We start from the raw sequence: 22,075 nt of genomic DNA, 5'->3' as shown, positions 1-22,075 counted from the left end.
GTAGTCTAAGAGTTTAACAAAGTTTAGAAGTCACTTGCCTCAAAACACTTCAACTAGTAACTCAAATTTGAGTTTTACCCTTCCGAGCACGCTCCAAATCACCACAATCTATTCATAAATGGAATCTCACAATCAATACGAATCTAACAACACCAATATCGTGAAATTTGGAGAAAAGGGTAAAATGGTCAAAAAAATCTCGTTCCGAAAAATATTCTCGAAATCTGGAAATTTTTAGTGAAAAATGTTCCCCAAGAAATTTAGAATCCAATAGTGAAAACCGTTTCGAAAAAGGAGTTGAAATGAGTTCACAAACTCAAATTTTCTATTAAATTCGGATTAGGCAAAAAACCCCAAATTTTTCAGTTGAGATCTCAAATTTTGATGTTAAAATCCATAAATAATCGATGGAAATCAAAGATATAAGTTAGAAATAACTTACCCAATGAATTCCTTGCGAAAACCCACTTGAAATCACCTATTTTCGAGCTCTCAAAGTGCACAAATGGAGAAATGGGTATTTTTCAAGTTGGGGGAAATTTAGCTACTGATTTTGGCTTTTAAAAAAGGAAAAGAAACTGCTGTTGCAGCTAAAATACACAGCAGCTGAAACACAATTATAACACCAAAGTTTAAGTCCCCGTTGGACCCTCGGGATTCGTTCGGAATCTCGTGCACACAAACTAAATATGTACCCCCACTAAATTCGACGTTCCGGACTCAATGGAACCGTCGGAATTTGAATTCGAGGACTCCTTGACCCGAAATTCAATAAGATGTCAAGAAACTAGCTTAACGCCAAAAAAATTCGAAACTCAAACGGAGCGTCTAAAAATTCAACCAAGACTCATTCTAGACTTAGAATCGCCTCCCGAAACCAACGGTACTCTCAGAATTTCAATCCGAGCCTCGGAACCTCATATGTTGACCAAAGTCAACTCTTTATCACAATTTCACAACTTTAGCAACTTAGGACCTCAATTCTTCGTTTCAACTCCAAATTCAACTCTGTAACTTCACACAGACCCGTTTCGACATTCTAAAACTGCAGGAATCGACGGAAATCCGATCCGAGTCCCGAAACTCCGAATGACTCGAAAAAGCACCTTTTAACCAACTTTAACTCATAAAAAACTCAACTTCTCAAAAACTCAACTTTTTACCAACTTTTCCTCAAACCAACTTTACAACCACAAAACATGGGACTCGGGGCAACTACCGAAAGGAAAAAATAGTCATTTCCACGAAAAATCACCAAAATGACCTTTCGGGTCATTACACGGCTCTATTTAATTGGATTAGTATTTATATAGGACTAAAAATAAAATAAAGAAGTAGGGTTAGTATCGGTCGAGTCGATTGTTTAAAATTAAATTCATATTTATTAAATTAAAATAAAAAATATCATAAAGAGTTTCCATAGGAAGTTGAATTTTCCGTCATGTGTGATTTTTGTGTTAGTTGGGACAATGTCTTATAATTTTTGTGTTTGAAAACATAATTAAGTGATTTTGGTGGGGAAAAAATCATAATTATATGACCATTAATGAAGTTTATCCCTACTTTTAATTAATTAAAAGTCTAGAATTTAAACTCTAAAGTTAAAGAAATTATATCCTATTTTTTTTTTTCAATATATAAATTTTACACAGCATGAATCTGAATTGATTTCTTTAAAACAATCTCATGAAAACCAAAATACAAATAAAAAGTTAGTTGCATCATATATCCAACCGCCAAACAAAATTTGACTCCATCACACAATTTATGTCATTTTCCTTCATGAATTTTTGACTCCTACAAAACGATTTCTGACAGTAATACTAGTAGCACTAAACCATGTTGCCTTGTTTTTTCTCTTCCAACTTGTTTACAAACACATTGCTCTCATAACCCTCACCAACCAAGAAACCAATATTTGTTTCGTCCCATTTTAGGTGACATCGTCTTATTTGACATAATATTTATTATATATATTTTTTTATTATTTTTTTTTAATTTTTTTATACATATATTTTTAAAAATTTGTAGTTTAAAATAAATTTTACATATTTGTGTTATTGTAAATCATTTCATTAAAGGTACAAATAAGTTAAACTATTTCTAGCCATAATAAGATAACATTCTTTTCAAAACATAGTAAAAAGAAATAACATAGTTAGGAATAGTTTATTGTGAGGTATAAAGTGTAATAATTTTAGGATAAAATATAGGATTACTCTATCCCATGTTTGGTTGGAAGTATTAGATAACCCTTGGATTATTTATCTCATCATTTTAGCCATAGAAATTGAATATAAGTAATATACATGACGAAATAACTTGTTCCAATCAAACGAGCCTAATAGTAATATAAAATTAGTCTTAAAAAAGCACAATTGTCCTTTTCACGACGCTACGTATGCACGTGTTTTTCTTTTTTCAACTCTTTATTTGGTGAACCATACACACATGAAGGCAGTTGGAAGTGTTCTAGAAATCTCAAAGAAGCACAACATTATTTTATTTTTCTTGTCTCTTTTAAATTGCACATTTTCTTTGACTCACTTAACCAACAAGGAAAATAAAGCCAAGGCACAAACTTATATATATGTGAAGCAACACCATCCAAAGTGTATCATATTCTTAGACTTCTAAATTCAAATCTTTCTTTCAAACTTCTAAATTTGATAATACAATTTGTAAAAATCTTCAATAATATGACATCTATGAAAAGAAGCAGAGAAAACAATATGCAAATTGAAGTAGAGGCCATGGCTTTAATGCTTTTGTCTCGTTTCAACAACACTTCTTCATCATCAGATCATCATCACATTAATGACTTTGAATGCAAGACTTGCAATAAACGTTTCCCGTCTTTCCAAGCCTTAGGCGGTCATCGTGCAAGTCATAATAAAAAGCCAAAATTACTCGGAGAGTTTCTTGTTCAAACCAACAAAAAGAATAAGATGCATAAATGCTCTTTTTGTGGTGTGGAGTTTTCAGTGGGTCAAGCATTAGGCGGTCACATGAGGCGTCATCGTGATGAAATTAATAAAATTACAGATGAAAAGACGATGATTCCAATTTTGAAGAAGTCAAATAGTAGCAAGAGGATATTTTGTTTGGATTTAAACTTAACCCCTGGTGATGATAATGTTGATTTCAAGTTATGGCCAACAACACCAATTGCATCTCCTGTTTTGAGAATCTTTATTTAACTTCATTCATTTTAGACATTTTGCATTCTTTTTGTTGTATATATATAATCCTTAATTAGTTCGTTCATTCTTTTACTTCAGGAACGTAATAAAGTTTTGCTAAAAAATTCTAGGATGCCATATCGCCAAAATATATATTAATGGGCTAATCCACACGAAAATTGAGAAAATCGTCTAATTCATATAAATTGGTCCATGGATGTCCAAAAATCACTCTAAAAATGATGAGACTGTACGCACTACTCCCTTAAAAGGTTTCGCAAAAAATTCATCCGAAAATCATATCACCAAAATATTCATGGGCTAACACATACAAAAATTTGAGAAAATTGCCTAATTCTTATAAATTGACCCCTAAATTCCTAAAAATAACTCTAAAAATGGTGAAATTGTATGTACGGCCCCCAACTCCCTATAGAGGGTTCCATAAAGCTTTCGCAAAAAAATCATCGAGAGGCCATATGACCAAAATATTCATGGGCTAACACACACGGGAAACTCATAAAATCGCTTAATTCCTATAAATTGACCCCTAAATGCCCAAAAATCACTCTAAAAATGGTGAGACTATAGGTACTGATCCCCTAACTCCATATGGAGGGTTCCATAAAGGTTTCACAAAAAAATAGTCTAGAAGTCATATCACCAAAATATTCATAGACTAACACACATGAAAAACTAAGAAAATCGCCGAACTTTACCATTTTTGTGTGCTATAGTCCATGAATTTTTGGTAATACGGGATCCCAGCTTGTTTTTGCCGAAATTTTTAATGGACATTCGTACAACCTTATTAATTGCGTGAGGTTGTCCCGAGGGGCAAACAAACGCATTTTCAAGTTCAAACGAGCCCCAAAGTGGGAAAATAGAATTTACCGTTTTTCGTGTGCTATAGTCCATGGATTTTTGGTGATACGTAATCCCGATTTGTTTTGGCAGAAATTTTTCATGGAGATCCGCTACGACTTTATTAATGGCGTGGAATGGTCCCGATGGACAAACGGATGCATTATTCAAGTTCAAACGAGCCCCAATGTGGGAAAGATCGAATTTACCCTTTTTCATGTGCTATAGTCCATGAATTTTTGGTGATACGTGATTTCGACTTGTTTTTGGCTTTAAATATCAAAAGTAAGTCTTCCTTACTTTTTTTTTTTTTTTTACGTAAAAGTCATTAAAGTTTGACTTTTTTAAAAAAAAAATCAATCTAAACGAGCTTTTATTTACGAAAGTAACAGGAGGACGACGAAAAGGAACAACCCACACTTATTAATTAATCACTTATTAAGAATAAGATGATATCAAATTGTCTTTTTTTTTGTGTGTTGTAATAAAACTTAAATAATATATCTTTAAAATATAAATAAATACTATATCAAATATCATTGCATTCGTCACCATCACCAACCTAAAAAAAGTACTATTACACTGTTGCTTCTGGTTAATTAGTGCTAATTAAAGAATTAGCACTAAACCATGTTAGTTGGTCTTTAGGTTTCAACTTGTGTGTTCCAAGTCACTGTTTTCATCACCAAGAAAGTACTTAGTTGAAAATGCACAATTTGTTCTTTACAAATGGCTACGCCATGTGTTTTCCGCAGCCCCTGATAATGTCAATCTTAATACGTCGTTTTGAATTAGATGTCATATTTTATATTTCAAAATTTAAATTATTTGAATATAAAAATTAATTTTGTAAAATATATTTGTAAAAGAAAATCCACAATTTTAATTTGTATCTATCCACCATTTATTTCATACATAAATAAAATTTATAGTTGATAATAATTATTACTCTTATCAACCTTTAAAACAATTTCTGTTGGATATAACCATTATTCTCACCAACCAAATTTATAACTGATATTATTATTCTTACCAACTTTTAAATAATGTATAATATTGGATATAACCATTACCTTCACCAACCAAATTTAAAGTTGATATGATTATTCTTACAACTTTTTAAACCATTCACATTGAGAAATGGATGCTTAATTGTCCATACTATGTAGGAGATTTATACTAAAGAGCAGTACACTGTAACTCATGTTAAATTTTATTTTTTTATTGAGTTAAAGTTCGATTAATAAATATTGTATTTTATTTGTTAAAATTATATAAAGAATCGAGATATTTATATATTTGTATTTCATACAAATTTTTCGATTCTTTATACTATCTTAACAAATATAAGTGTGAATAATTTCTTACTCCTTAACCGGAAAGATACGTGGCCATGACATATGAGTGGTAGAACGTCGTCCGCCCTTACTTGGGAGTGTTGTAGAAAGCTCAAAGAAGGCAACGTTACTTTTCCGCTCACATGAAATGACCTGAAATATTCCTTATATATCCACATGATTGACTAACGCGTTACCAAATAGAGTACCCTACCTACCCCACACTTCAAATCAATTGATTCCTTTTCCACTTGTAAAGTACTACTTCTGGCGTCTATTTTTATTTGTTCGATGTAGATAGGTCATTACGGATTTGTGTGAACTCAGTAGTTTGTGGCTTTGTGCATAGACTCTCTATAACTATATATATTATTAATATTTTTTTTACATATCTACAAATATTTAAAAATGTGAAATCAATAATTTATATTATTTTATTAACTTGAAATCGTTAGAAAAATACATAAATTTCAAATCAAGAATATGCCTCTCAATCATTCTTCTCTAGTATTGAATGTTAATTACCAAACGTTAGTTCAATTTCAAGAGTTGACTTAAATACCTTAAATTTGGTAGAAAAATTTATTTTCCACATATAGGACTAGAAGGAACGTTCATTCCAATTAGAGAAAAAAAAGCTAATTATTATTAATGTTACATTAATTCAAAGTAATTAAAATTGCTAAGCACTGATGCTTAATAACAGATAGGAAGCAAAGAGACATTTTATATGATACTTAAATAAAGTTAACTGCAAAAAATTATCTGGTGGGCTACCATGCGATATTTAGGCAAAATCGAATGATTTTTTTTTTTTTTTATGAAAAAAAATTTGGTATTCTATGATACTTGAGAAAAGTTAAGTTATTTTTAAATTACAAAAAATAATTTATACTTTGAGAAAAAGTGGTAGGACTAGGAGTACGTAAGCAAATATGTTGTTTTAGAAAGCTCAACGAAACTACCTGAAAAATATTCCCCCACACATTATTTTATTACTCAAACACGGTGAGCTCTACTTTGAAAACGACAATTTTTATTAATTAAATTTGTGACTAACTTAATCAATAAGTAAAAAGGAAACAACAAATCTTGGATAACACGTACTATATTAAATTCCACATAAAACTTTTGTCTGTATATATATGTGGAACAACACCAACAAAAGTATCATTTCTCACTTCTAAATTCTCCATTTAAAAAACTTAGTATACAAAAAAATCCTTATATTTTCATTTTTGATTCGTATAAACATGACAGCCATGAAAAGAAGAAGAGAAGATAATGGACAAGTGGAAGCAGAAGCTATGGCTAATTGCGCCTTAATGCTTTTGTCGCGTTTAAACAATGATAATAATTTTGAATGTAAGACTTGTAATAAACGGTTTCCATCTTTTCAAGCTCTTGGTGGACATCGTGCAAGTCATAATAAACGATCAAGATTACTAGGAGAGTTTCTTGTTCAAACCAACACAAAGAATAAGATGCATAAATGTTCTATTTGTGGTATGGAGTTTTCTTTGGGTCAAGCATTAGGCGGACACATGAGGCGTCACCGTGATGAAATTAATAAAATTACACCTGAAAAAACTATGATTCGAATTTTGAAGAAGTCAAATAGCAGCACGAGGATTAATATTTTTGGGTTGAACTTAAACATGACACCTGATGATGATGATGACAATGTTGATGATTTGAAGTTATGGCCCATGGAAGAGGCTCCATCGCCCGTCTTGCGAATATTTATTTAAGTAAAATAGCTTATATCTTGTTATTAACCTTTAATTAGGATTAGGAGAATTAATTAGCTACATGCAGTTATTTGTGGAATTCTTTCTATTCATTTAGTCCAAAGGCAAATTCATATATATATAAATATCATAGTTGTCATAATAATCACATTCTACCACTAACTAATGAGAACAAAGAAAACATTATATGCCATCAACATGACAAGCCAAATGCTACACAATTTGAGAGGATTGTAACATTTTGTGATGACTTAATATTATATTATTTATAATATTAAAATGTAAAGGCACCAACAAAAAATATTTACACTTGAAAAGTAAATTGCCTTTTTTCACCAAAACCACTTAATTATGTTTTCTAACATAAAACCCTCAAACTTTACTTTTACTAATACACGTCAGAAAATTCAACTTATGGGTAATACTTTTTTTTTTGTATTTTTAATATAATAAATACAAATTCAATTTTACGAACGGATTAATAGTTACTATACTACTTGCATCCAAAGTAATAATTTTGTCATAATCTTTTTAAAATTCATTCACGTTTTTAGTATTTTAATTTTTGCGCTTGAATTTTGATTGGATCGGTTATATTTAATTGGATTTTGTATTTATAACACTAAAGATAAAATAAAGAAATCGTAAAAGGATAGTATCCATCCGATATGGATCGAGTCAATTGCTTAAAATTAAATTCATATTTATTAAATTAAAATAAAAAATATCATAAAGAGTTTCCATAGAAAGTTATTTTCCGTCATATGTGATTTTTGTGTTAATTGGGACAATGTTTTATAATTTTTGTGTTTGAAAACATAATTAAGTGATTTTGATGGGAAAAAATCGGTCATTAATGAAGTTTATCCCTACTTTTAATTAATTAAAAATCTTGAATTTAAACTCTAAAAATTAAAGAAATTATATTCCAATTTTTTTTTCAATATATGTAGACTTTACACGACATAAATCTGAATTAATTTCTCTACGTTCAAAACAATCTCATGAAATAAATCTGAATTAATTTCTCTACGTTCAAAACAATCTCATGAAAACCAAAATACAAATAAAAAGTTAGTTGCATCATATATCCAACCGCCAAACAAAATTTGACTCCATCACAATTTATGTCATTTTCCTTCATGAATCTTTGACTCCTACAAAACGATTTCTGACACTCAGTAATACTAGTAGCACTAAACCATGTTGCCTTTGTTTTTTCTCTTCCAACTTGTTTACAAACACATTGCTCTCATAACCCTCACCAACCAAGAAACTAATATTTGTTTCGTCCCATTTTAGGTGACATCGTCTTATTTGACATAATATATATATATATATGTTATTATTTTGTTCTTTTTTTAAAAAAAATGTGTAATTTAAAATAAATGTTACGTATTTGTGTTGTTGTAAATCATTTCATTAAAAGTACAAATAAGTTAAATTATTTCTAGCTATAATAAGATAACATTCTTTTCAAAACATATTAAAAAGAAATAACATAGTTAGGAATAGTTTATTGTGAGGTATAAAGTGTAACAATTTTTAAGATAAAATATAGGATTACTTTATCCCATGTTTGGTTGGAAGTATTAGATAACCCTTGTATTATTTATCTCATCATTAGCCATAGTGATTAAATATAAGTAATATACATGACGGAATAACTTGTTCCAATCAAACGACCCTAATAGTAATATAAAATTAGTCTTAGAAAAGCACATTGTCCTTTTCAAGACGCTACGTATGCACGTGTTTTTTTTTTCAACTCTTTATTTGGTCAACCATACACATATGAAGGCAGTTGGAAGTGTTCTAGAAATCTCAAAGAAGCACAACATTATAATATTTTTCTTGTCTCTTTTAAATTGCACATTTTCTTTGACTCACTTAACCAACAAGGAAAATTCAGACACACGCAAAAAAGTCAAGACACAAACTTATATATATATATATATGTGTGTGAAGCAACACCATCCAAAAAGTATCATATTCTTAAACTTCTAAATTCAAATCTTTCTTTCAAACTTCTAAATTTGATAATACAATTTGTAAAAATCTTCAATAATATGACATCTATGAAAAGAAGCAGAGAAAACAATATGCAAATTGAAGTAGAGGCCATGGCTTTAATGCTTTTGTCTCGTTTCAACAACACTTCTTCATCATCAGATCATCATCACATTAATGATTTTGAATGCAAGACTTGCAATAAACGTTTCCCGTCTTTCCAAGCTTTAGGTGGTCATCGTGCAAGTCATAATAAAAAGCCAAAATTACTTGGAGAGTTTCTTGTTCAAACCAACAAAAAGAATAAGATGCATAAATGCTCTATTTGTGGTGTGGAGTTTTCTTTGGGTCAAGCGTTAGGAGGGCACATGAGGCGTCATCGCGATGAAATTAATAAAACGTCGACGATGATACCAGTGTTGACGAAGTCGAATAGCAGCAAGAGGATATTTTGTTTGGACTTAAACTTAACCCCTCGTAATGATAATGTTGATTTCAAGTTATGGCCGACGGCACCCATTGCATCTCCTGTTTTGAGAATCTTTATTTAATTAGTTCATTTTAGACATTTTGCATTCATTTTTGTTGTATATATATAATCCTTAATTAGTTCGTTCATTCTTTTACTTCAGTAACGTAATAAAGTTTGATTCAATTAAAGTTTTTGCAAAAAAATTCTCAGAAGTCATATCACCAAAATATATAATAATGGGCTAATCCACACGAAAATTGAGAAAATTGTCTAATTCATATAAATTGATCCCTAGATGTCCAAAAATGACTCTAAAAATGATTAGACTGTACGTACTACTCCCTCAAAAGGTTTTGCGAAAAATTATCCGAAAGTCATATCACCAAAATATTCATGGGCTAACACATACGAAAAATTGAGAAAATCGCCTAATTTCTGTAAATTGGCCCCTAAATTCCTAAAAATCACTCTAAAAATGGCGAAATTGTATGTACTGCTCCCCCAACTCCCTATAGAGGGTTCCATAAAGGTTTCGCAAAAAAATTGTCGGGAGGCCATATCATCAATATATTCATGAGCTAACACACACGAAAAACTCATAAAATCACTTAATTCCTATAAATTGGCCCCTAAATGCCCAAAAATCACTCTAAAAATGGTGAGATTGTATGTACTGCTCCCCTAATTCCATACAGAGGGTTCCATAAAGGTTTCACAAAAAATTAGTCTAGAAGTCATATCACCAAAATTTTAATAGGCTAACACACATGGAAAACTAAGAAAAATCGCCTAATTCCCATCAATTTTTCGTGTGTGTTATCCTATGAATATTTTGGGGATACAACTTTCAGACGATTTCATTGCGAAACCTTTATGGAATCCTCCGTAGGGAGTTGGGGGAGCAATACGTACAGTCTCACCATTTTCGGAGTCCATTTTGGGTATTTATGGGTCAATTTACAGAAATTAGGCGATTTGCTAAGTTTTTTGTGTGTTAGCCCATGAATATTTTGGTGATATGACTCTTGGATGATATCTTTGTGAAACCTTTATAGAACCCTCCATAGGGAGTGGGGAAGAAGTAGGTACTGTCTTACCATTTTAAGAGTTCATTTTAGGCATTTAAGTTGCAATTTACAGGAATTAGGCAATTTTTTCAGTTTTTGTTTGTGTTAGCCCATGAATATTTTGGTGATATGACTTCCGGACGATTTCTTTGTGAAACCTTTATGGAACCCTTCGTGGGGAGTTGGGGGAACAGTACGTACAATCTCACTATTTTCGGAGTCCATTTTGAGTTTTTAGAGGGCAATTTACAGAAATTAGGCGATTTTCTCAATTTTTCGTGTATGTTAACCTAGGAATATTTAGGTGATATGGCTTTCGTCCCAAGGGACAAACAGACGCATTTTCGAGTTCAAATGAGCCCCAAAGCGAGAAAAACCAAATTTTCCCCATTTTTCGTGTGCTAGTCCATGAATTTTTGGTGATATGGAATCCCGACTTATTTTTGGCCAAAATTTTTCATGGACGTTCGTTATGATCTTATTAATGGCGTGAGTTGGTCCCGAGGGGTAAACAAACACATTTTCAAGTTCAAATGAGCCCCAAAGCACGAAAAACCAAATATTACCATTTTTCATATGCTATCGTCCATGGATTTTTGTGATGTAGGATCTCAAATTGTTTTTGGCCGAACCTTTTCATGGACGTTCGTTGCAACCTTATTAATGGCGTGAGTCGGTCCTTAGGGGAAAACAGAAGCATTTTCAAGTTCAAACGAGCCTCAAAGCAGGGAAAACTGAATTTTACCTTTTTCGTGTGCTATATATAGTCCATTATGGTTTTTTGGTGATATGGGATCCTGACTTGTTTTTGGCCGAAATTTTTCATAGACGTATGTTACGACCTTATTAATGGCGTGAGTTGGTCTTGAGGGGTAAATAGACACATTTTTAAGTTCAACGAGCCCCAAAGAGGAAAAAATCAAATTTTATCGTTTTTCGTGTGCTATAGTCCATGGATTTTTGGTGATACTGGATCCCAACTTGTTTTTGATCGAAATTTTTCATGGACGTCCATTACGAACTTATTAATGGCGTGAGTTGGTCCCAAGGGGAAAACTGATGCATTTTCAAGTTTAAACGAGCCCCAAAGCGGGAAAACCAAATTTTACCATTTTTCGTGTGCATAGTTCATGGATTTTTGGTGATACGTGATCCGACATGGACGTCTATTACGACCCTATTAGTGGCGTGAGTTGGTCTTAAGGGGCAAACAGACGCATTTTCAAGTTCAAACGAGCCCCAAAGCGGTAAAAAGTTATTTTTACCATTTTTCTTGTGTTGTAGTCCATGTATTTTTGGTGATGGGTGATCCCAACTTGTTTGTGGCCGAAATTTTTCATCGACGTCCGTTACGACCTTATTTATGGCGTGAGTTGGTCCCGAGGGCAAACGGATGCATTTTCAACTTCAAACGAGCCTCAATGCAGCAAAGATCAAATTTACCATTTTTCGTGTGCTATAGTCCATGCATTTTTAGTGATAGGTGATCCCGACTTGTTTTTGGTAGAAAATTTTCATGGATGTCCGTTACGACCTTATTAATAGATGAGTTGGTCTCGATGGGCAAATAGACACATTTTCAAATTCAAACGAGCCCCAAGGCGGGAAAGACCAAATTTACCAATTTTTCTGTGCTATAGTCCATGAGTTTTTGGTGATACGTGATCCCGAATTTTTTACGATCTTATTAATGGCGTGAGTTGGTCCCGAGGGGCAAACAAACGCATTTTCAAGTTCAAACGAGCCTCTATGCGGGAAAGACTAAATGTACTATTTTTCGTGTGCTATAATCCATGGACTTTTGGTGATATGTGATCCCGACTTGTTTTTGGCTTTAAAAACCAAATGTAAGTCTCCCTTACTTTTTATTTTTTGACTTAAAAATTATTTAAGTTTGACTTTTTTTTTTTTTTTAGTTAATCCAAACGAACTCTTATTTATGAAAGTAACAGGAGGACGACGAAAAGGAACCATCCACACATTGAGAATGAGATGTGATATCAAATTGTCTTTTTTTTATATGTTGTAAAACTTAAATAATATATTTTTAAAATATAATTAAATACAATAACAAATATCATTGCGTTCGTCACCATCACCAACCTAAAAGAAAGTACTATTACACTGTTGCTGCTAGTTAATTACTGCTAATTAAAGAATTAGCACTAAACCATGTTAGTTGGTCTTTAGGTTTCAACTTGTGTGTTCCAAGTCACTGCTTTCATCACCAAGAAAGTACTTAGTTGAAAAGGCATAATTTGTTCTTTACAAATGGCTACGCCATGTGTTTTCCGCAGCCCCTGATAATGTCAATCTTAATACATCGTTTTAAATTAGATGTCATATTTTATATTTCAAAATTTAAATTATTTGAATATGAATTGATATTCTAAAGTATATTTGTAAAAGAAAACCCACAATTTTATATCTATCTATCATTTATTTCATACGTAAATAAAATTTATAGTTGATAATAATTATTACTCTTACCAACCTTTAAAACCATTTATGTCGGATATAACCATTATTCTCACCAACCAAATTTATAGTTGATATTATTATTCTTACGAACTTTTAAATCATTTATAATATCGAATATAACCATTACCCTCACCAACCAAATTTAAAATTGATATTATTATTCTTACAACTTTTTAAACCATTTACATCAAGAAATGGATGCTCAATTGTCCATACTATGTAGGAGAATTATATTAAAGAGTAGTACACTACAACCCATGTTCAAATTTATTTTTTTATTGAGTTAAAGTTCGATTAATAAATATTGTATATTTCTTTATGATAGCACATTATATTTTTATTATAAATTTTTATTTATTTACTAAGATTGTATAAAGAATCGAAACATTTACTTTGAAATACAAATATCTCGATTCTTTATACAATCTTAACAAATAACAGTGTGAGTAATTTTTTATTCCTTAACCGAAAAAATATGTGGCCATGACATGTGAGTAGTAGAACGTCTGCTCCTACTTGGAAGTGTTCTAGAAAGCTCAAAGAAGGCAACATTACTTTTCCGCTCACATGAAATGACCTGAAATATTCCTTATCCACATGATTGACTAACGCGTTACCAAATACCCTACCAACCCCTCACTTCAAATTAATTGATTCCTTTTCCACTTGTAAAGTACTACTCCCTTAGTCTATTTTTATTTGCCCGTTATATTATTTTGAAATATCTTAGTAATATTTGTTCAGTCTAAACAATCAAATGAACAATTTATATGTTGTGTTTATTTTATTATTATTATTAAATATTATTTATTTTTTAATGTTTAGATACTTATAGATAATAAGGGTAATTTGATAAAATTATTTTGTCATTTACTATTTTTTAATTACTATATAAAATTAAATAGTAAATAACTATTGTTGGACAGATAAAATGTATCTCTAGTATTTCTTTGACTCACTTAACCTAAAGTCAAACATTATTAATTGTTACTAATTAATAAAGAATAATGTGATGCACGTTTTTTTAAAAAAAAAAACACGCCAAGCTTGTCTTATCTCATACCTATATAAATTTGAAGCAAAGAGCAACCAAATGTGTATCATATTCTTCACTTCAAACTTCAAACTTCACACATTTCTTGAAATTTCAAAAACAACTTTGTGTCTTCATTCTTTATAATATGAGTGCCTTAAAAAGAAGCAGAGGAGAGGATGTGCTAGTGGAAGCAGAGGCCATGGCTAACTGCGCCTTAATGCTTTTGTCTCGTTTCAACACCAAGAACACTTCATCATCATCAGATCATCATCATATTAATGATTTTGAATGCAAGACTTGTAATAAACGCTTCCCGTCTTTCCAAGCTTTAGGCGGTCATCGTGCAAGTCATAATAAAAAGCCAAGATTACTGGGAGAGTTTCTTGTTCAAACCAACAAAAAGAACAAGACGCATAAATGCTCTATTTGTGGTGTGGAGTTTTCTTTGGGTCAAGCGTTAGGAGGGCACATGAGGCGTCATCGCGATGAAATTAATAAAACGACGACAAAGATGATACCAGTGTTAACGAAGTCGAATAGCAGCAAGAGGATTTTTTGTTTGGACTTAAATTTAACCCCTCGTGATGATAATGTTGATTTCAAGTTATGGCCGACCGCACCAATTGCATCTCCTGTTTTGAGAATTTTTATTTGATATTATATTCTTGTAGGATTAGAAGAAGCTGTAATACTTCATTTGTTAATTCTTTTAATGTATTCATTCATTTTTCTTATATATTTTCTTAATTAATTCATCTAGTTTATATTTTGCAATTAATCGTAAGTTTAGCAAATATATATAATCAAAACTATCTAAGGTATGACATGGCATAACATAGAGTCAGATTTGATTTTTTGCTAATTTGGCATCGCATAACGACTTATTTGCGCTTGATAAGTACGGAAAAAAAAAGTTTCAACGTTGATGATTTTCGAAACCAACCAATTAGAATGATCTAAGCAAATCTATGTTTGTTTTTGACTATTAATTGAACTGTATAAGAGAGAGAGAGAGAGAGAGAGATGGCAACAATAATTAGCTATACTAGGAAGAAAGCATAAAATGAAAATGTTTTGCACTATTTGAATTTAGAACATGTCAAAAAAAATAAATGTGAACGGTTATATTTCTCTTTAACATATTTGTGGTTGCAAAAGATAGACGTCTTTGTGTCCGACCTTTTTCTAAACCTCGTACATATCTGAAGTTTTAGCGTTGTCTTAAAAGCATAACAAAAATTGGCGAGAAAACTAAGCCCGTTTGGATTGGCTTAAAAGTCGCTCAAACTTACTTTTAAGTCAAGTTAGTTTTTAACTTCTGAAAGTGTTTGGCAAATATAAAAAATAACTTAAAATAAGTAAAAAATGATTTAAAATAAGTTACGAAGTGTTTGGCAAGATAAAAAATGACTTAAAATAAGTCAGAAATCAAAAGTAGGTCTCCCCCACTTTTTATTTTTTGACTTAAAAGTTATTTCAGTTTGACTTTTTATTTTTGACTTAAAAGCTACTTTTTTTAAGTCAATCCAAACGGGCTCTAAGTAGTACTAATCTATCTATCTATATATATAAAAGAGAACCTTAGGCCTGCCTACGTGGCGCCACCCCAAATCAGAATTCCCTTTTTATTTATTTATTTCCAAAACTAGTCTTTCCCTTACATTTATGAAAAGTTGCGACTTTAATGAACATTTGCGACTTTTATGAAAAGTTGTGACTTTAATGAAGAGTTGCGACTCTTATGAAAAGTTGTGACTTTTATGAAAAGTTGCGACTTTAATGAAGAGTTGCGACTTTTATGAAAAGTTGTGATTTTTATGAAATGTTGCGACCTTTCCGAAGGGTTGCAACTTTTTCAAATAGTTGTAGCATTCCGATAAGGCACAATAAATATTTGTTCACACTATCATTTGTTGTCTATAAATAGAGGGATTTCCTCTCATTTTAGAACAACGAAAATTCTTAACCTCTTCTTCTTCTTCACAATTAAATATTTGTGTTACTTTGCTACTGTTGAGTGGCTCACTAACACTATTGCTTATGTTACAGATCCTGATATGTATTTTTACAGTCAGTAATTTATGCTTATGTTATTAAGGATAAATGATAAGATGTAATAATTTTCATTTTCCTCTACATTATTAATGTTTGTTATTACGTAATCTTGTATGTAAGATAATATAATATTTTAGTTTTAATGATTGATAGGTTTTAAGTATTATTTTATAAATTTCGTGATATTAAATATCCGCGCAAAGCGTGGAAAATTTTACTAGCTTACTACTCCCTCCGTCCACAATTGTTTGTCAGGGTAAGGTCATGCACATCCCTCAAGGAAAATTTAATACAAGGTGTAATTTGACTAATATAACCCTACTATATCAAGAATATCAAAAGTCCACATAACTTTTCAATTGAACTGCACAATCATTAAGGGCAGAATTGGAAAAAAGTGACTAATTATTTCTTGATTGTTTAAATTGACAATTAATCTTAGACATCTATTTTTAGTATACCTGTCAAACAATTGTGGACGGAGGGAGTAATAAAATAAAAATAAATAAAGAATGTGACTAGTGATGTGTCATGAAAACAATAAACAAATATATTGCCACCCATATATACCAAGTGGTGTCATATTTTGAAGAGGCATACAATGGAGAAACACAATTCCACAATGCTACCGCCACGCCGCCACCGAAGCGGCGCAGAGTACCCAACTTCCGGTCAACTAATGGTTGCGCCGTCGTCGTCCTCCTCATCAAGGTTTAAGTTACCACCTGGTTGGGGTATTGAACAAGTGCTTCGCTCTAGTGGCGATCGAGTTGACAGGGTACACTTTTCTTTTGAACATTTTCCAAATTATTTACTTTCAAGTTAATTTGCTATTGAAATTGATTTCTCACATGATCATTCAACTAATAGTTATTATCTAGAGTTATTTTCTTAGTTGAAGAAAACTAGAAACAAGAAAAGAGATGACTTATTGAGTTGATGGCTCTAATTTAATTTATATGTCTTAGTTTGATTAGTCACGAAACTCAAGAAATAAAGAGAATTTTTTTAATTTTGTGCTCCTACATTAAAATTAAAGCTGTGTAGTACTTTTAAGTCTTATGGTTTTAAATAATGTTGTGATTGGAAAGCATACTAAATATAGAAAGAGACATTTTTTTGGAACGGGCTTAAAAGAATAGTAAGAAAAGAGATTTTTTTGGGGACGGGCCTAAAAGAATAGTAAGAAAAGAGACATTTTTTTAGGGACGGGCCTAAAAGAATAGTAAGACGCATAGGGGAGTACTATTAGTTAGGTGATCATTAGAGAAATCAATTCTAATAAATAAGAGATGAGAAAATTAGACGACAAGTCAAGTAACATATAGTACAATAGGATAAAATTCATCTTTACTTTATGAGTGTATACAAGTTAAATCCAAATCTAGTTTTACTTCATTGTGTCTACTTAGTAACTTTCAACAAGAGAAAAATGGGATGAATGGCACATGAGATTTTGAGTTGAGAGTACTTGGTGAAAAGGGTACGTGGTAAACGGAAGATATGGTAAACTGCTTGATACAATGCTTAACCATTTGTTTATATTTATTCCAAAGTGGAGCTAAATTTTCATGAATGGAGGTAGATCAACTGCAAATGAGATAGGATTCTGTTTGTAGGAGTAGATGTTAACTTTCAATCATTTGGATGTTTTGCTAGTTATCCAGAAACTAAGGTATTTTAAAGGTTTAGTGTTGCTATACCGTTATACATACATGCTTCATTTCAAGAGATATGTTAGTTTCAGAATGCTTTGCATTTTTGTGCATGCTGAAGTATTTACTGACTCTAAGGATGCATAGGAGGAAGGATTACAGCTGGTCTAAGAGCCGAAAGAGCTCAACTGACTTTAGTTTTAGAGGGCGACTGAAAAGGACTGGGAGAGCGGAGGGAAGCAAAATCTGATGTGATTCATTTTGTCATGGAATTGGAATATTAGTGGACAGATGGGTACTTTGTCCTTGGGGAACCTTACATGGTAGGTCCACGGTATAGCTGACATGTAAGAGAGAGATTGGCCAGGACTAAGAATGAAGCGGAATTGAATATAAGATCTTTAGGACTTTTTCTCTTGAGGTTATGCCGTGCGTGATGAAAGAGTTCATGTATCTGTACTTTGAGGCGTGGATTTTGACCTTCAATTTTACAAGTCTATGACTGTTTTAGATCATTTCTGGTGCAAATATAGATACAGCAGAGGATCAATGATGAGTCCTTGCTTCTATAATTACAGACATGGCATTCAATTCCAGATTCTAACCTCTAGTTTTTCCGTCAAACTTGATTGGTGAAAGCTAACACTGAGCATCTGTGTTTACACAATGTGTAGATAACAAGACCTCAAAAGATAAAAGCTGATTTGTGGATTAGATATTACTCGAAATTTGTAACCTTTTGAGTGACTTATGCAGGCTTGGCCACGTTCTTTCATTTCGATGTGATGGAGCTAAATTTTTCCCTATCCATGTGTCAGATTATTAATTACATAAATGCCAATTGTGTTTTAAAGCATCATACTCTTTAACACATACATTATGTTTTCATGCAGTACTACTATGAGCCTGGGACTGGACAAAAGTTCAGATCATTGAGAGATGTCGAGCGACGATTGAACGGTGAAATATTTGCTCCTACAATCAGGGCATCGGGAGTGAGAAACTATCCTAAGGCAAGTTTAAGAATTGAATATTTCACAAAAATTTAGTACTTTCGCTAGTTTGATGATGCCTGAGTATGAAACTCCTCTCGTTTTCTTTTTTTTTTTTATCTTGGTGTTTTTTTCTGTTCTGGTCATCCACTGAGTATTCGTCCTTCACAGAGTTCTCTATCTCGGAAGATGGTCATCTACGATGGAAAGGTATGGATTTGACTGCACTTTGGCCCTCAGATCTTTTATTTAACTACTTCTTGTGGATGGTATGTGTTGAATCATTATTATAGTAATATATTTTCGTTAAACTTTATTTACATTTTTTTTCTTGTGTTTTTTTATCTTGGGTTCGGGATGGGGGCAGCTGGAAGGAAGAGGGTAGTATTGTTGCTCTTCTTCTCTCCCTTGTTCTTGTAATTGAAAATTGAAATTTGTCAAAAAGCAATGGACTTGGTTTTTCAGAAGTAAACGAGTTATGATAATTTGTGTGGGAAACTACTAGTCATTTAACCTACTAAAAAGTAACTCTGAAAAATATAGTCCAAATTTCCGGTCTAATGTTGGTTAGTAAGATTCTGAATCTTCTCCTAGTAATTGCAACAGAAATTTCAAGCTTCTAGTGTACTGAAGGCCTTGGGAACTTTGAAATCTATGAGCAGAATACCACTTTTTTACTGTTGTCATTGTTTTCTTACGATTTTAAAACACAAACTTCATTTGAGAATCATTAAAAGGGAATGCAAAGCCTTAATTCTGCTGCTTACTCGGAAATGTTATATAAATGAATCGAGGTTGTTGTATTCCTTGACAGAAAGTTATTCAACAAACATGATCATCTTACATTGATAGGCTATGTCAGTAAATGGTGGGATTTTAAAAACTTTAATCATCACATGATGGTGCCTTTAGGCAAGGTGAAAGATGTATTCTGAATCAAATAGGAAACCTGATAGTTGACATTGATAACATTTCAGATCGTTAGAGTGGATGAAGAGCAGTTGAATGAATGGGCAATTGTGCCGTCAACAAGAGCAGCCACCTTACCTTATGATCTTCCTGATGGTTGGGTGATAGAAGAGGTACCACGTACAGACGGAAGCATGGTGGATAAGGTACACTCTCCTGTCCTTCAATAGTCAAGTCGTTTTTATCTACCTTGATATCAGCTGCTGTTATGTTTGCTCAAATTGGCCCAATCATTTCTGTCTAATAAATCATGGTAAATTTTCAGATCGAAAGTAACATCTCTGAAAGTTTGTGAAGTATAGTTTTCTTAGGTAAGAGAGCATTTCCCTAAGGGCGGATGGTGAGGCAGGGTGGGAATAGAATCATCCTAAAACTTTGAACTCTTTCCATAAGCTTACAACATGTCTCATGACTGAGATCATTGATATGTGCTTCATTTTGCACGTTTTTGCAGAGAGCCATATGAGCATGCTTTAGCTTTTTTACGAAATTATTCTAGGGAAATTATCATGGAATTACTACTTACTAGCTATGACAGGCATTAGGTGCATTACTGAATTACCTTGCTGGTCTAGTATAATTGTCATTGGAGGACAGGTGTGGGGTGCACCATGACCCAAGCGTTTTCAGTTGACACCACTTCGTCGATATGTTTTACTAAATATGCATGTATTGATGATAAGCAAAATGAAATATGGGGTATAAAATAGAAAAATGACACTGCATGTCAATATAGTAATTTATTTATTTGTTCACTTTTTAAATGATCACACCGGTTATGAAATATGTGTACGCCACCGTGGACAACTAGATTAGAATTAACAACCATGCTGGACAACTAGATTAGAATTAACAACCCTGCTGGATGTCGTAAGTGAATTATTAGTTTATAGGACTGACTAATCTATTGCATGTGGGCACAACATCACAGTTCCAGCCTTTAAAACCCTGACAGATGTGCTAAGACCTCTCCATACCGTGTGAAAGGACCACACAGTACGATGTCTCAAAAATAGTCATACGGTAATGTCACATACAAGCATATTAATGCAGTTATTTATCATCAAGTTCTGTATTTCTTGCCGAGGGTCGATCGGAAACAACCTCTCTACCTCTAAGGTAAGGTCTGCGTATATTCTACCCTCTCCATACCCCACTTTGTGAGACTACACGGGGTATGTTGTTGTTCTGTCCGAGTTAATGAAGTTTCATCTATTAACATGTTGTTCTTGTCCGTTTCGGGATATTATGACAAAGACTACTCCATTTCTCCTCTTCCTTCTTTGTTTTGGAAAGTGCCTATCTGATGAAATTGTGAACTGGTTTTTTTGCCCTCGTGTGCAGTATTACTATGAACCAGGTACTGGACAAAAATTTAGATCCAGGATAGCAGCACAAAGATATTTGGCGCAAATGAGAGAAAACGTTCCTTTGTCTGCTACTCTAGAAGAATTGAAAGAGAATAAACCACTGTCCAAGATGTTTAAGTTGTACCATCATGCAAAGGTGAGCTAATATCGTGAAGGGCAATATAAGCATGGCATTTATCTTCTTTTGATGTCAAGAATATGTCTCCTTATTTGCCTTTGTAGAAATCTCTTCCATGTAAGAGGAACATCGTTACAGAGAATTCGGACAAATCATCGTTTCTTTCTCCACCAGCAAAAGTAAATTGGGTTCTTTCTAGTCCTAAAGGGGATGCTTGGAATCCTTTCATTGCTGGAACACCAATTCCTGATTCAGTAAAACAACAATGGACTGAAAGATTCATGTTGTTCATGAATGGCGAGAACCTGAATGCAGAAAACCCGGACTAGAAAGGTAAGCGAAAGCACTAAAGCTTCCACTCTCCTATACTCCCTTTCATATATTTTCTCTGGAGGTAACGTTCCCAACAAACGTGTGGAAGCGCACCTGAACACTGCTCTCTGCATTTGTTTTCTTATCCTCCTTGCAGGCACTAATTGGAGAGTCCAAAAAGAATGCAGTTGGAAACAGTTGTTTACGCTTCAAGAAAGCTCGGACTGCTTCTGACCTAAGAGAATTGCATGCTAAATCTTGTTTATGCAACTCCTTTATCACTTTGCTGTTTAACCACTGTAGAGAATCTGTTGTCCTGTTAATTCTGTGTTTGTTCATGTTCTAAATGTGTTGTATAACAATTCGACAACTTTTTACATGTTTAAGTAAGGATGTACAATTAA

The 22,075-nt window shown here is 32.6% G+C and overlaps 5 protein-coding genes across 5 annotated transcripts; all 5 read left to right on the top strand.

Annotated features, from left to right (window-relative positions):
* The first annotated feature begins 2,753 nt into the window (after positions 1-2,753).
* Positions 2,754-3,200, top strand: LOC125844419 (zinc finger protein ZAT11-like). The gene has a single exon (XM_049523736.1). It carries the CDS (start codon positions 2,754-2,756, stop codon positions 3,198-3,200), a length of 447 nt encoding a protein of 148 aa, XP_049379693.1.
* A 3,358-nt stretch (positions 3,201-6,558) lies between these two features.
* On the top strand, positions 6,559-7,287 carry LOC125845056 (zinc finger protein ZAT12-like). Its single transcript, XM_049524474.1, has one exon. It carries the CDS (start codon positions 6,637-6,639, stop codon positions 7,132-7,134), a length of 498 nt encoding a protein of 165 aa, XP_049380431.1. The 5' UTR covers positions 6,559-6,636; the 3' UTR covers positions 7,135-7,287.
* Positions 7,288-9,115: 1,828 nt separating this feature from the next.
* Positions 9,116-9,804, top strand: LOC125845058 (zinc finger protein ZAT11-like). Its single transcript, XM_049524475.1, has one exon. It carries the CDS (start codon positions 9,204-9,206, stop codon positions 9,693-9,695), a length of 492 nt encoding a protein of 163 aa, XP_049380432.1. The 5' UTR covers positions 9,116-9,203; the 3' UTR covers positions 9,696-9,804.
* Positions 9,805-14,265: 4,461 nt separating this feature from the next.
* LOC125845055 (zinc finger protein ZAT11-like) lies at positions 14,266-14,964 on the top strand. The gene has a single exon (XM_049524473.1). It carries the CDS (start codon positions 14,346-14,348, stop codon positions 14,853-14,855), a length of 510 nt encoding a protein of 169 aa, XP_049380430.1. The 5' UTR covers positions 14,266-14,345; the 3' UTR covers positions 14,856-14,964.
* Positions 14,965-16,845: 1,881 nt separating this feature from the next.
* LOC125845054 (methyl-CpG-binding domain-containing protein 7) lies at positions 16,846-21,933 on the top strand. Its single transcript, XM_049524471.1, has 7 exons — positions 16,846-17,033; positions 18,804-18,923; positions 19,074-19,112; positions 19,880-20,017; positions 21,216-21,377; positions 21,464-21,692; positions 21,829-21,933. Exons 1-6 carry the CDS (start codon positions 16,857-16,859, stop codon positions 21,686-21,688), a joined length of 861 nt encoding a protein of 286 aa, XP_049380428.1. The 5' UTR covers positions 16,846-16,856; the 3' UTR covers positions 21,689-21,692; positions 21,829-21,933.
* The last annotated feature ends 142 nt before the right edge of the window (positions 21,934-22,075 follow it).

Source organism: Solanum stenotomum, chromosome 11, assembly GCF_019186545.1.
Source record: "Solanum stenotomum isolate F172 chromosome 11, ASM1918654v1, whole genome shotgun sequence".
In the NCBI taxonomy this organism is placed as follows: Eukaryota; Viridiplantae; Streptophyta; class Magnoliopsida; order Solanales; family Solanaceae; genus Solanum; species Solanum stenotomum.
This window is presented reverse-complemented; position numbering and strand designations above follow the sequence as displayed.